Source organism: Colletotrichum graminicola (assembly GCF_000149035.1).
Source record: "Colletotrichum graminicola M1.001 genomic scaffold supercont1.100, whole genome shotgun sequence".
Lineage (NCBI taxonomy): Eukaryota > Fungi > Ascomycota > Sordariomycetes > Glomerellales > Glomerellaceae > Colletotrichum > Colletotrichum graminicola.
In genome coordinates this window covers 48,472-62,259 of record NW_007361104.1, presented here as the reverse complement: position 1 = coordinate 62,259, position 13,788 = coordinate 48,472, and the positions used below count along the sequence as shown (strand labels likewise).

General features: G+C 41.1%; 1 protein-coding gene and 1 non-coding gene across 2 annotated transcripts; both read left to right on the top strand.

Annotated features, from left to right (window-relative positions):
- Positions 1 to 6,782: 6,782 nt before the first annotated feature.
- Positions 6,783 to 8,255, top strand: GLRG_11653 (major facilitator superfamily transporter; the record flags this gene model as incomplete). The annotated part of the gene is made up of 1 exon (XM_008102337.1): positions 6,783 to 8,255. The coding sequence occupies one exon, from the start codon at positions 6,783 to 6,785 to the stop codon at positions 8,253 to 8,255; it is 1,473 nt and encodes a 490-aa protein (XP_008100528.1).
- An 820-nt stretch (positions 8,256 to 9,075) lies between these two features.
- GLRG_13292 lies at positions 9,076 to 9,157 on the top strand. The gene has a single exon. It is a non-coding gene; the product is annotated as a tRNA-Arg (tRNA).
- The last annotated feature ends 4,631 nt before the right edge of the window (positions 9,158 to 13,788 follow it).

Genomic DNA, 13,788 nt, shown 5'->3' with positions numbered 1-13,788 from the left:
TTAGTTAGCTATATTTTATATATCTTCTTATTATAGAGGAAACCCTTAATTAATTAGGTTAATAAGCTTCTTAAGAATTACCTCTTTCTCTACTTCTGTTATTTTTTTTAATTTTAGATATATCTTGTCTTATAAAAGTATACTAACGCGTTATATATAAAGGGTTAATTTAGGCACCTTAAAGGTAGTAGCTGCTTTCTATATAGATATTTCTAGGTCTTTTTTAATAGCTTAAAGGGTAAGAATAATTTAGCTTTCTTTAGAGGAAGAGTTTATATTTATACGTAGAGGAAAGTAAGTGTAAAAGTTAAAAAACTAGAAAAGTTATAGACGTATATAGCTTACTATAATATATAGCTTACTATATAAGTATATTAGTAGTAGTATAATAAAGTTTATAGTGTTTATTATTATTAGTAAAGCTTTTTAGTAGTTTTAAAGATATATTTTTATTAATAAGCTTATTAATTTTAATATTTATATTTTTATTATGCTTTTAAATAAATTACACTTTATTTCTCTTTTAGTCTTTTATATATATTATACTTACTACTACTATTTACTTTCTTATTAAGGGCCTTACTAAGGTTACTAGTTTTATACCTTAGGCTTAAAGTTAGCCTAGTAATACTCTTACTATTAGTTACTATAAGGTTAGTATTTTTTATAGTTTCCTTAAGAGTTTTCTTTATACTAGTAGTTATCTTATTACTACTAGTTATTATTATTATTAGATCTTTATAAAGCTATACCTTCTTTATTAGTCTTTAGGGGGTCCTTATTAGTCTTTAGGGGGTCCTTATTTTAAGGGTTATAGTTCTTTAGTTATTTTAATATACTTCCTTATAGCGCTATATTATTATTTATACTACTTTAGGTACTTATATTATTAGTATATATAGAGGTACTTTATAATAGTAAGGTAGCGTTCTAAAAGGCCTAGCGTTTTTCCTTAGCTAGTATAATATACCTATTAAAGAGTTATAGTCCTTAGGCCTATAGAAAAATTACTATAGTTATAGTATAAGGTTATTATATAACCTTATTAGCTATTAGTATTAGGTTTAGTTACTTTACGCCTTAGTATATTTAAAGTAAGATTAAGTAAAAGTATAAATATTATACTACTTATTAATCTTATTAGTAGTAAAGTAGCTTTTATAGAACTATTTTTTTACCTTAATAAGGGTTAGTCTAAAATAGTACCTAAATTACCTTAAGATTACTAGCTTACCTTCTTACTTAGAAATACTTTACTTTACTTTAGTAAGTTAGAATTCCTATTAGTTTTATACTTATCTATAGAGGTACTAGTTAATTATTTAATAAAATTACTATAAGCATAAAAGATCTCTATAAGTTACCTTAACTACTTAAATTTAAAGCTCTATATTATAGTAATACGTTATAAAGTAGTTATAAAAAATAAAGTCTAGTAAGTACTTCTTAGTATTAGTATTAGGCTAGAAGATATTTATAGTAAATAGTGTCTATAGCTAGGCTAGGGAATAACTTAAGGTAGCTATAGTAGTTACTAATACTACTACTACTTATATCTAAGTAGTTATAGTATAAAAAAAAGCTACTATAAGCTTTTTTATATTTAATACTAATAGAAGTAGTATAGCTATAGTTAACTATAGGCTTTTTTACTACTCTTACTAACTAAAGTTATTTTATAACTAGGCTATACTTATTAGGTCTTAATATTCTTATAATTATTTTACTATTAACTTTTACTTTACTAATTAAGTAGCTATAGTTATAGTACTAGCCTTCTTATTAAGGTACTAACTTAAGGGAATTATATTTCTTACTTAGCTTTAAGCTAAAAGTAATAAATATTATATTTACCTTAAAAGTAAGTATATATCTTATTCTTATTAGCCTTAAGTATAATAACTTATACTATTTAGGAATTAGCTTAGTATAGTAAAAAACTATAATCTAAGTAAGCCTATTAGTAAAATAGTATTATAGCTTAGTAGGCTTATAATTTCTTATTTCTTACTTTTTAACTTAAACTATATTATTATAGTAGCTTTTATTTACTTTAAAGATAATAAGTCTAAAAAGATATTTCTTTTTTATTTAAGTATATTACTTATTATAATATCTTTACTTAAAGGTAGTTATTAAGAATACTTTTTTTAAGAGGTAAGTAGTATCTACTTAGTTAGGTTTCTTTTTAGTATAACTAGGTTTTTAAATAACTAAAAGCTTTATAAGTTACTATAAGATAGTTAAATATCTTCTACTTTATTATATAGTCTTAATAAGAGTAGTAAGTTAATTCTTATATCTATAATAATCCTTTTTACTATATAAAAAGTGTTTTTAATTTAAAAGGGGTTATTAGCCTAGCTAATATCTAACTAAAAGCCTTATTACTAGTTATTACTAAAGTAGTATAGTATATCCTTATTAAATTCTATAGTTATAAGGGATTATATATTATTATAAAGGCTTTAGGGTAGCTACTAAGTAACCTTATAAGTTAGATTTTACTAAAGCTATATATAGAATTACCTAAAGTTAGAGATTTATTTAGGTTAAAGCGTTCTTAGTATACTATATCTTTAAGCTTATTACTCTTATTAAGGTGTATATATTTCTTTACTATATAGTAGTAAAAAAGACTTAATAAAAATAATAAGGATAGTAAGAATAATAAAATAATATAAATTAAGATAGTTATACTACTACTTAATATAGCCTTCTTAGTAGCTATTATAGTTCTAATAAGATAAAGCTAGGCTATAGTAATATTATAAAGTATTATAGTATAAAAGTAAAGCATAATAGTAAAGTAGTAAAGTAAGATAAATAATAATAAGGAGCTAAATAAATAATATAAGATAAGATAAGTAATAAATAAGAGGTATATTTATATTTAACTTTTTCTTTATAAAAGGTTACTTACTAAAAGAATATATACCTAGGGTATATATAACGTATTATATATATATTAGGTATTTAGTCCTTACTATCCGTCTGTCTCCTAACTATAGGCACTTACTACCTTATCTTATAACACTAAGTGTATTTAGTAAATTTAGATCTCTTCTAATAAATATTTTTTAAATAACACTATAAGGGCTTTAAGCTTACTTTTAGCCTTATTTACCTTAGTAAGACTAGTATATATAAATATAAGTTTTATAATAATATCTTTAGTAGTAGTAATAGTAAAGTTTACTTTACTAATTAAAAAAAACACTAGGTTTATAGTATTCTTACTAATATAGCTATATATATACTTAAAGTAATAGTCTTAGCTTTACTAAGGGTAATTCTTTAAGTAATAAGTAATATATAGTATCTAATAGTTAAATATTAGATTTTTTTTATTCTTACTATTTTTAATTTTAGTAAAAATAAAAATCTTTAGTAGTTTAGCTTTACTTTTATAATAGTAAGTATTTTTACTAGCTAATAAAAAAGTAAAAAAGTTCTTTTATAAGAACTAAGTCTTTAGGTAAGTAATTTACTATTTAAAGACCTTATTTACTAAGTTATTAGTCTTATTAAAAGTATTATAATTCTTAAAAACCTTAATTTAATTTATTAAAGTAAAGTTAGTAGTATAGGCTTTCTAAAGCTTTTACTTTAAAGTATTAACTATATTTATTTACTTTTTCTAAACTATAAGAATTTCTTATATATAAATATAAAACTATTTAAAGTTATTAGTATAGTAGCTTATAATAAAGCTTAATTTAAGCTTTAAGTCTTACTAAGTATAATACAAAGTAAGTTAGTAGTATACTTAGTAGTATAAATTAGCTATATTCTTTTTATATAAGGGCTTTAAATACTTTTTAGTAAACTTTTTTTTATTACTAAATAAAGACTAGTTAGTAACTTAAATAAGTATAAGTAGGCTATTAATATAATACTATAAGTATTAACTATAAGTAGCTTAGTTAGTATTAGTAAGGAATTATTTAAGGCTTAATTCCTAGAGGTAAAGTATAAGGTTAAATTCCTATAGGTCTTTAGCTTTATTATCTAAAAAAAAGGTACTTTATTAATAAGAGGTAAGGTTTTAAGTAAAGGTTATTATTTTAGTATTAAATACTAAGGGGCTACCTCTACTAGTAGATTAGGCTATTATAATAGTAAGAGGAAAGTATAAAAAAGTTTAGAAGTAGTATTAGCTAATATATAACTAAGCCTAAAATAAAGTAGTAAAAAGGAGAGGCTAAGCTAAAGTAAAGTAAGAAAAAAAAGGTTTAAGATATTATACTTCTATCTTTAAAGAAAGTAAAAGTAACCTTTAAATAGTATTATAATAGTAATATTATATTAGTTAGATATATAACTATATTTCTTATTATAAGAATTTAAAAATAAGAAAATAAAAAAATCTATACTAAGAGACTAGTAGTCTTACTAGCTATTATATAGCTATTTATTTTATTTATAAATTACCTAATAGTTCTTATAACTAGAGGTTTTAGTTCTTTTACTTTTTAGTAAATCCTTTAGTGCTATAAGGCTTACTAGCTACTAAGGTATAAGTATACTAACTACTAAGGCTTAGGGTCTTAGCTACTAAGGCGTAAGGTATAGACTACTATAGCTATAGTACACTTACTACTAAGGCGTAAGGTATAGACTACTATAGCTATAGCGTACTTACTACTAAGGCGTAAGGTATAGACTACTATAGCTATAGCGCACTTACTACTAAGGCATAAGGCACAGACCACTATAGCTATAGCGCACTTACTACTAAGGTATAGGGCACACTAGCTACTAAACTACGCTATAACTATATTCCTATCTATATATCCCCTATATAACCCCTCTAGCTATAACACAGCTAGAGGAGCTGTTCTTATTAACGTATAGAAATTAAACCTATAGTCTTTTTATATAGGTTAGATATATTATTATATTATAAGTAGGTTAAGGTAACTAACTTTAGTATAAAGTAAAAGCTTTAGTAATAATACACCTATATTATTATCCCCTATTTTACACTATATAGTCGCGTTAGCTAGCACCTAACTAGTTAGATTATAACACTTAGTTAGTACTCCTTATTAGCTTAAGTAAGACTAAGTCCTTAGTAATATAGTAAGTATTTATAAGTATATTACTTACTAGTTTAAATAATTAGGTAAAGCTTTTAGACTATTATAAGTAATTAGGTTAGGTATAAAAGTAGTAAGTAAATACGCTATAAATATAAAGTTAGGTTACTAATATTACTAATACTAAAAGCTACTCTTTTTTTTTTCCTTTTTCCCCCCTATTCTTTTTATATGTCTGTACGCCCTTGCTTTACCCCTTATACGCCCTAACTCCTACATGCTCTATAGTACTTAGCTTTATATACGTATTGCTCCCTTAGGCACGTAACTAGTAGGCCTGCTTAGCTAGCCTGCCTAACTGCTCTTAATAATATTATAAGTTATTAATAAAAAGTAAAGCTTTATATACTATAAGAACTAATTTTTCTAAATCATTAATAAGCTATATAGTTTATAAATAGTTATAAGACTAATAAGTATATTAAATAATATAATTACTTTATTTTAAATATTTAAATAAAATAGTAAGTTAAAAAATATAAATCTAAAGTAAGGCTACTTTATAATAGTAAAGGCTATACTTAAGTTAAAGCTAAGCTTATAACTATTATAAAGTAGGCTTATTATAAAAGTAATTTATATAGTTAAAAGTAGTTTATTATTTTTAAATAGTATTATACTATACTTTATAACTAAATACTACTTTATTTCTAAATTATAAAGTAATATTATATTAAAAACAGTATTATATAATACTATTTTATATAAAGCTACTTTATTTTTTATAATATAGTTATTATAAATATATATATTAAACTATTAATTATAAAATAGTAAAAATAGAAATAGTTAACTAATTAGTTATTATATATATAACTATAGTAAAATCCTATTAGAATAAGGAAATCCTTTTATTTCTTAGTTTAGAAATCCTAGGCTAATCCTAGTGATATTATTAGTAATATTACTATTAAAGTAGGCCGATTTTACTGCCTATTCCCTGTCGATTTACTGTAGGGCAACTGTGCATTTGACGGTGAATTCACGTTTACTTTTGCTACATTTGACAGGAATATCCCCCCCCCGAACTGTGCACCCGTATGCAGGTAGACTCCGAAGGCCCGGTCCCGCGTAGGATATTAGAGGCGGGTGGACGGCGTTGGGTGTCGTCCGTCCGATGTTAGTGTCGCCAATCTGGTGCCCTGAGTGGCCGGACAGTGGTTTTAGTGTACCCCAGTGGGCTGCTCGGCGCGAGCCCCTGGGCCTGAAACAATCGGACTGCACCGACTGGATCGCAATTCAAGGAACAAGGGGACTTGATTTGGGAAGAGCACGTTTCTGCAAGTGACGGCAATGACAGCGGAGCTTGGACGTTCCACGTAGACTATTTCGTTTCTTGTTGTACTTGTTCCCTCGGGCTGAGTATACTTCTACACTCTTGCCTCGTTGTCGCCTCTCGGACGACTTCTTTACCCTTTGTCTTGTATTTTTGGTCCCTCTCTCTTTTCCTCATCTACAGCCTTTTGCTTGCGGATACTGTCGTGGTAGCTGTACTTTTTCCTCCTTCTCCAACATCTCTTATCATCCCACCCCACGTTCATTGTCAAGATCTATTCTTATACCACAACTATTACCCCCGTGCCTCACATCTGTGGTTCTCCATCTGGACCTTCCTCGCGGACCGACCTCTCTTCTCTCTCTTAATAAATCACTCGATACCCCCAGCGCAAGCCCGCAACCATGGCGGCAGCAGTGGCGGCGCCGGCCTCGTCGGCAGTCGACCCCTCGACGCGCAAACGCGTCCTCAGAGTCATCGCCATCTCCCTCCTCCTTGACCTGGTACAGTCTGACCTCTCCGCCACCCGCCCAGCGCCTCACGACTTCAACACTGACAATGCTCCCTGCCAGATATCCTTCACCTTCATCCTCCCCCTGTTCCCGAAGCTCCTCGAGTTCTACCGCGATCGCGAAGTCGACCCCGCCATTGCCGATGCGACCGGTCCCGCGACCCTCCTGCAGTCCGTCCTCTCGGGCCTGAACCGCTACAAGGCCGCCTTCGCCCGCCCCATTGACTCGCGCTACGACATCGTCCTCCTCGGCGGCGCCCTCGGCTCTCTCTTCAGCCTGCTGCAGGCCGTCGCCTCCCCGCTTATCGGCCACCTCTCGGACCGCCACGGCCGCCGCACTGCCCTGCTGGCCTCGATGTGTGGCAACATTCTCTCCGTGCTCCTGTGGGTAGTTGCCGTCGACTTCCGCACCTTTGTCGCCTCGCGCGTTGTCGGCGGCCTGTCCGAGGGCAACGTCCAACTCGCGACGGCCATGGCGACCGACATCTCGGACGAGCAGAGTAGAGGGTCGACCATGGCCCTCATCGGCGCCTGCTTCTCCATCGCCTTCACCTTTGGCCCCGGCCTGGGCGCCTGGCTGAGCGCAATCACCACCGTCAAGGAGAACCCCTTCGCCACCGCTGCCGGCTTCAGCCTGTTCCTCATCCTGACCGAGACCATCTACCTGTACTTCTGCCTTCCTGAGACCCTCCCCGCGTTGACCGGCAAGGGCCGCGTCACCACCGCCGCTGCTCAGGAGGAGGAGAAGAAGAAGCCGGCAACAGCTTCGACCCCGCTGTTGCGGACCAACTCTCACTTCCTTCTCAACGCTGTCCACTTCATCTTCCTGCTCTTCTTCTCCGGCATGGAGTCCTCGCTGTCCTTCATGACCTACGAGCTCTTCGCCTTCGGCTCAGCCAAAAACGGCCGCCTCCTCGGCTTCGTCGGCCTCGTCGCCTCGATCCTACAGGGCGGCGTCACACGCCGCCTCCCGCCCCTGCTCTCCGTGCGCGTCGGCGTCGTGGCGTGCCTAATGTCCTTCGTGCTTCTGGGCCGCATCACAACCACCTCGGGCCTGTACGCCGCGGCGACGTGCCTGGCCATCACCTCGGCGACCGTCGTCACGGGCCTGAACGCACTCAGCAGCTTCGAGGCCGCCGAGGGCGAGCGCGGCGGCAAGCTCGGCATCCTCCGAAGCTGGGGCCAGCTCGGCCGCGGACTGGGGCCTATCCTCTTCACCAGCGTCTACTGGTGGGCCGGCCGAGAGGTCGCCTACACTATGGGCGCCACGGGTATGGGTGTCGTGGCCGCCGTAGTGTTCGCCGGCCTGAAGTCGCCGCCCGCTTCGTTAAAGAAGAAGGTTCCCGCCGAGAAGAAGGTGGCGTAAAAGAGGTGTGTGGCTTGTATAAAGGGAGGGTTTGGTTGTAAAAACAATGTTGGGGGGGGGGGGGGGGGGGTGGTTCCTTGTGTATCGATAATTCCATATACTGTACATGTACTTGGTGGAAGGAACGCATATATTCAGGAGTACGGTGCAGGATGATGAATTTTACTCCTGGCGTTTTGCATGACATTGCTGTTTACATTGACTCGAGATGTGCCATGTGTGACCGCCATCCAGCGCCTGTCTCGACATGTCCTCGACCATAACCATAGACCTTTACTTGACTTCCATGGTCCACCGGTCAGTATCTTGTGTTGGTTCTCTCTAGCCAAGGCATAACAATGCAAGTGTGTATTTCCATTCTCCTGCCCTGAACGCGATAGGAGGTTGGCGGGGTGGAACTGAGCCTCTGAGTATAACTGGTACTCTAATGGCAGAGCATCCCATGCATGGACATGCTGGTTTGCAGCTACGCAGCTTCGGAAACCAGAGATTACTCTGCCTTCTCTCAACCACGTCGACAGTACTTGCCTGGCTTGGCCTGACAAAAGGCGTATCTAAACATCCTTTATGTCTTGTTGACGGAGTTTGTCTAGGTCCAAGCTTGCAACGCTTGTTCCTAGCTGGTTGGAGAGCTGATACACGTAGGAGTGGTGGTAGGAGGGATGGTTATAGGCCAGACGAACCAGACACACCGCCCGCATCATACTCACCTGCTCCTGCCCGCCCAACCTCACATCATCCATTCCGTCTTAACGCAGTCTTCCCGTCCCTACCATCCAACAAACAAAGCCAGAGGATCACATGGTCGAGCGGTTCAGCAGCCGGCGTGGAGCAATAGTAGCTTATTGGCCTCCTATTCTGGGTTCAGCCAAAGGTTGCGGGTGCAAGTCCCGTCGTCGGTATCCTTTTTTTCCTTCCTTCTTCCTTTCCTTTATTTTCTTCTTCTTCTTTTCACCCCCTTACTTTTGTTTTCTTGGCCATCTTGTTTCTCATTCTTGTTTCGAGAACAAAAAAGCCCTTCAACATGACCGTCCTTGGGGCTCTGAGGCAGACTGCTTTCTTATTGCTCTTGGTCCAACAGGGCAGGAGTGAAACAGAAGGAGGGATAGGCAAACGGCAAGCGAGATGCAGGTACCCGAGCACCTGCCTTGGCTTAGTTTGAAATGCTACAGCAAATTGTGCCAGCTTCTGGGTTTCTTCCCTAGTACGGTTGTTCCACGTCGTTTTTTCCACCTGTGAAAATTTGTTTGCCAGAAGGTGGCACCAGCAAATCCTCAACGGCGGCGACGAGCCTCTTGCTGGTCATATGCTTCACCCGCCATCACAGTTCAACCCCCAAGGGTGTTTTGCAAGAAGCCAAGTAGTACATTGACGGTCACAAGACTGGGAAATATTGATGGATTATCTGCTGACATCAATGAGTCTAGTTTACGAAGGAATGCTCGGGAGGCGAAAGATATGTCCCGTTTGCAGTACCCTGCCCCCGAGCGAAAGCTATCAAAACGACCAGCTATCTAGGGTTCTTGCTTCTGGCTTAGGGCTAGGCATCCGTGCCCATCGTAGCCAGCCGTTGATTTCCTTTTCAGTCTAAATGTCTTCCTCGACCTCACAGCACCACTTCATCCAATTGGGCAATGATGAGGTGTTTGGTACTATTCCTCCAGCTCTTGTCTATGGGAAAAGCTGTAGACAGCGAGTTCGTCCTGTCCTTTTGTTTTGATCAACTCTCGCAGTATTCTGGTTTCTTGGCGCTATCCAACTTCGAAATGGATATCTTGAAGAGCAACCCCTATGTGTTCTTCCGCTGGCCTCTGTGTATTCCAGTATGGCCAACCGTTGAGCAACTACGATTCATACCAACCTGTAAACGAAGGCTGCGTCGCGTTCCAAACTCTGTGGCCGCCGCAACTCTCTTCCTCGGATCGTGTTCTGTACGGGGTTGTGTCCCGCACCACATCTTTGCCAAGCAGCAGACAATGCAAATGTTGTCGACAGAGGGGCTACCTCTTGCCATGAAAGTTTCTAGTTGAGTGGACGGGGCATATCTCGACTTCGGCCCATAGATCAACTCCCCCACTCCCTACTGGGTTTCTTTGTTTTGCATCTTGTGCTCACAACGAGAGTCAGGGAGGAAGAGAAGAGAATCTTCTGAGCTGACATTGGAACTTAGATATTAGACAGAGGGTCGACGAAGGAATGGGGATCAAAAGCACAACGAGTGCAGTCACAGAGCTAGAGGGGGCCCTTCACCCCGTGTCAGTTCCTCCGCAACACGACATCTTGTAACGTTCAGGTATCGCTGCAATTTGATACAACCAGCATCCCGTTACCCGACGTAATGAAAATAACTGCAAGCCAATGAGAGACCAGCACCGAACTCTATGTTATAAGATAAAGTTGCTCAGGCTCGGGCGTTTTGGGTTGTCCATTGTATATCTCCTGACCAAACTCCCACGGACATTGAACCCTTCGTCGAACATATACGGCGGCAATATCACATGATGGCTTCGCCAAACAGAAAGACACAACGCTTGCTTCGATATGAACTGCGGCCTCGCTCTGCTGTCAGCTGTACTCCTTTCTGGTATACATACCACTTGAGCCAAGTTTCATGGCCCAAGAGGGGGGGGGGGGGCATCGAGAGAGTACGCGTCAACCAAAAGCATCAGCGGGTAATCCAGATGGGAAGCTGAGCTGCCCACTGGATCACGGCTGGTCCGAGGCTCCCAAGATCATATTACATCTGGCTATGGATGGATGGGCGGATCAACCTTCAAGTCTGGGCAGGCCCGAGCGAGGTACGCAGGCACTCGGTGAGGCGAGCTTTCCACAGCACCGCCGCGAAGGCCATGGGAACCTCCGATCTAGAATGTTCAACTAAACAAAGATCACGGAAACCATGTTCAGAACATGACTGGCCCTGGGAAGCAAACAAACCCGACAACACGGCCTTCCCTCATAATCACTAACCACACATCAAGCTCGCCTCTGTTGGGTTTTCTGGGCGTGCCGTATGCATGAACCAAGCGACTGCCCACCCACATCACGCCAGCAGGCTGAATGACGGGTGCTGCTGGCGTGCGGAATGGTTGGCTTTGGGCTCTGGACCGGAGCTTGGCCTCCTTGTCAGCTCTCGAGAAGCCCTTGCGTAGTGGCACAAAGTGTATTATCACGGTGCTCTCGCAGGTCAAGCAGTCCGGGCCGAAGGTCCCGAGATTTTCGCGCCGATTGATGATGTACTGACTGGCCTATGGAAGCTGGCGTCTCCCCGGCATAATTGTTCAACCGCGTGTGTACTTGACGTAACCGACTTTTCAGGCAGTAATCTCGATGAGGAAGTATGTCATCAACCGGGTTCGTCCGAAGTCGAGACACATACCTACTCTGTACACAACACACACTCTCTCTCTCTCACACACACACACACAGAGTGATAGTGTGTGTGTATGAGCTGGCGGCACCCCACCTTTCGACCCCTCCACAGACAGCATTCTCGGCAGGCTTTCGTTTCGGAGTTGAGCCGTTGTGGACAGAAGGGACTTTTTCTCATCAGGCCTGATGTTAATGTGCCAACGTACGTGGGGACGCTCTCTCCCTTTTTTTTTTTTTCTTTTCTTTCTTAGCAGTGCTGCATTCGTGCCAGCTTGGCCGAGGTCGCATGTCTCCGCAAGCGCTGAATATGGAAAGGACGCCATGTGCCACCCCTGGTCCGTTCTGAGTGGTCGTCTGAATGTGACGCCAGAGCACCGTGGTGAGAGAACCTGCATATGGGGCGCATGCGTGGTTTACAACCTTGTGAGCTGCTCGTCGTTCGCTGCGGGGGGGGGGATATGACTTGGGCCAAGCTGACAGACAGCAAGCGCGGACCAGTGACATCCTTGGCAATTAAATCTGCAAACTTGCCGTTCAATAGCCTGTCCTGGGGGGGGGGGGGACGAGTTGAAGGGCCTCGAGAACGAGGGCAGACCCTACACATGCTCTGTTGTTGGGTGCGGCGTTGCAGGGCAACCTGGGGTTATCCATCGTGCCCATATCGCTCGCAAAGGCCTCGTCCACGTGCCCGGTCGATCTGGAGGCCCTCAATCCGGACCAGTGGGCGGCCGAAAGGTAAGATCGAACCATGTCAATCACTTGCACTAGACCCAGGCCGCAAGAGGCGTCGTCGTCGTCGTCGTTGTCGGCAGCGTATGCCGCAGGTCATTTTCGATATAGGTGCCAGAGAGGGCCCCAAGCTGACGATTGCGCCCAGTCATCTCGATCAGCGTGTCGTACGAGTCGCGTCCTACCCCCCCTATGTGCAGCGCCGCAGCACAGCGTCGCTGCCAGAGTGTAGCCCCAGTGCAATTGGTGACATGCAGCATTAGTGCTTCGTTTGGGTTGTCTCGAGGCGGCGAGTCCAAGAACAGCCAAGCGGCATTGGACCCATTCACACACCATTCCATGTATGCCGCCGCCCAGCACCAGGATCCCCAATGGGCCGTTGTAGCGTTGCGTCGGGATTCATCCCAGATTCGGCTTGGTGTTTGTCATCTCTCCTGGACCGTTGATCTCTTCTTTTGGGCCTCGAGGCTGAGGCGATGCCGTCCAACTACTTTCGATGGTGTCCAGCGGCAGTTAGCGGCGGCGACGGCGGCGGCGGGAGGGGGGTTTCGGCGATCGGTGTTGGCCGCCTGGCAAGTTGGATTGGGATCCGTTCAACGATTACTGCAAAAAGGTAGAGCGTGATCATCGTGGACGAGTGGCCAAGTGGTAACGGCGGCGTGAACTCGGGCATATACTCGCTACTTACACTACGGCACCCCGCGTGCCACCCATTTGGGTTCGGTCTTTTTGTATTTAGTGTACACTAGATGTGCGCGCTGCTCCATGTTACCGGATGGGGAAGCTGCGAAGGAAGGGGCTGTAGATTACGTGGGAAGAAGCTGGACAGATTGCGGGAGCCCGGTTGGGTCGCCTTTGCCCGGGAGAGCTGCATACGCGCCACCAACGGCGCAGCTTTTTTTCGCCCGGCTTTTTCGGGACAATGGTCTTTCGAAAAAAAAGCCAGATGATGCTCGCTTCCTACTATGTAATCCTTCATTGATCCCCCAAGTAGGCCAGCCGAGCTAGGATCTGTAGTGCTGGCGGGCCTATCTGTAAACGCCCAACCTCTACAAGGTGGTGCACGCGGCCAAAAAAAAAAAAGGCGCCTGTGGCGCCGGCCCTACTAGTAGAAAAGTAGGGTCCCCACGTGCGAAGAATCTTAGTTGACACAGTAGAAGGACTCCCGGTAAACTTCCTTCCTTCCACCGTAATTGTCGGTCAACTTGCCGCACCAGCCAAAACCATCATCACCACCCAGCCTGGCGAGTCTATCATCGTTTCCGCGGAAGGACGCAAGAGAAAACCGGCAAGTCGGCATGAAGACACGGCTGGCAGAGCGACGGGCCGTCATCCATATCCTCGGGTTGGGCTGGTGTATGAGATGGGAGCAAACTTTCTCCTTTGTGCAAAACAAAAAAGTACAGGGTGATGCCGCAACGATCGGTATCAT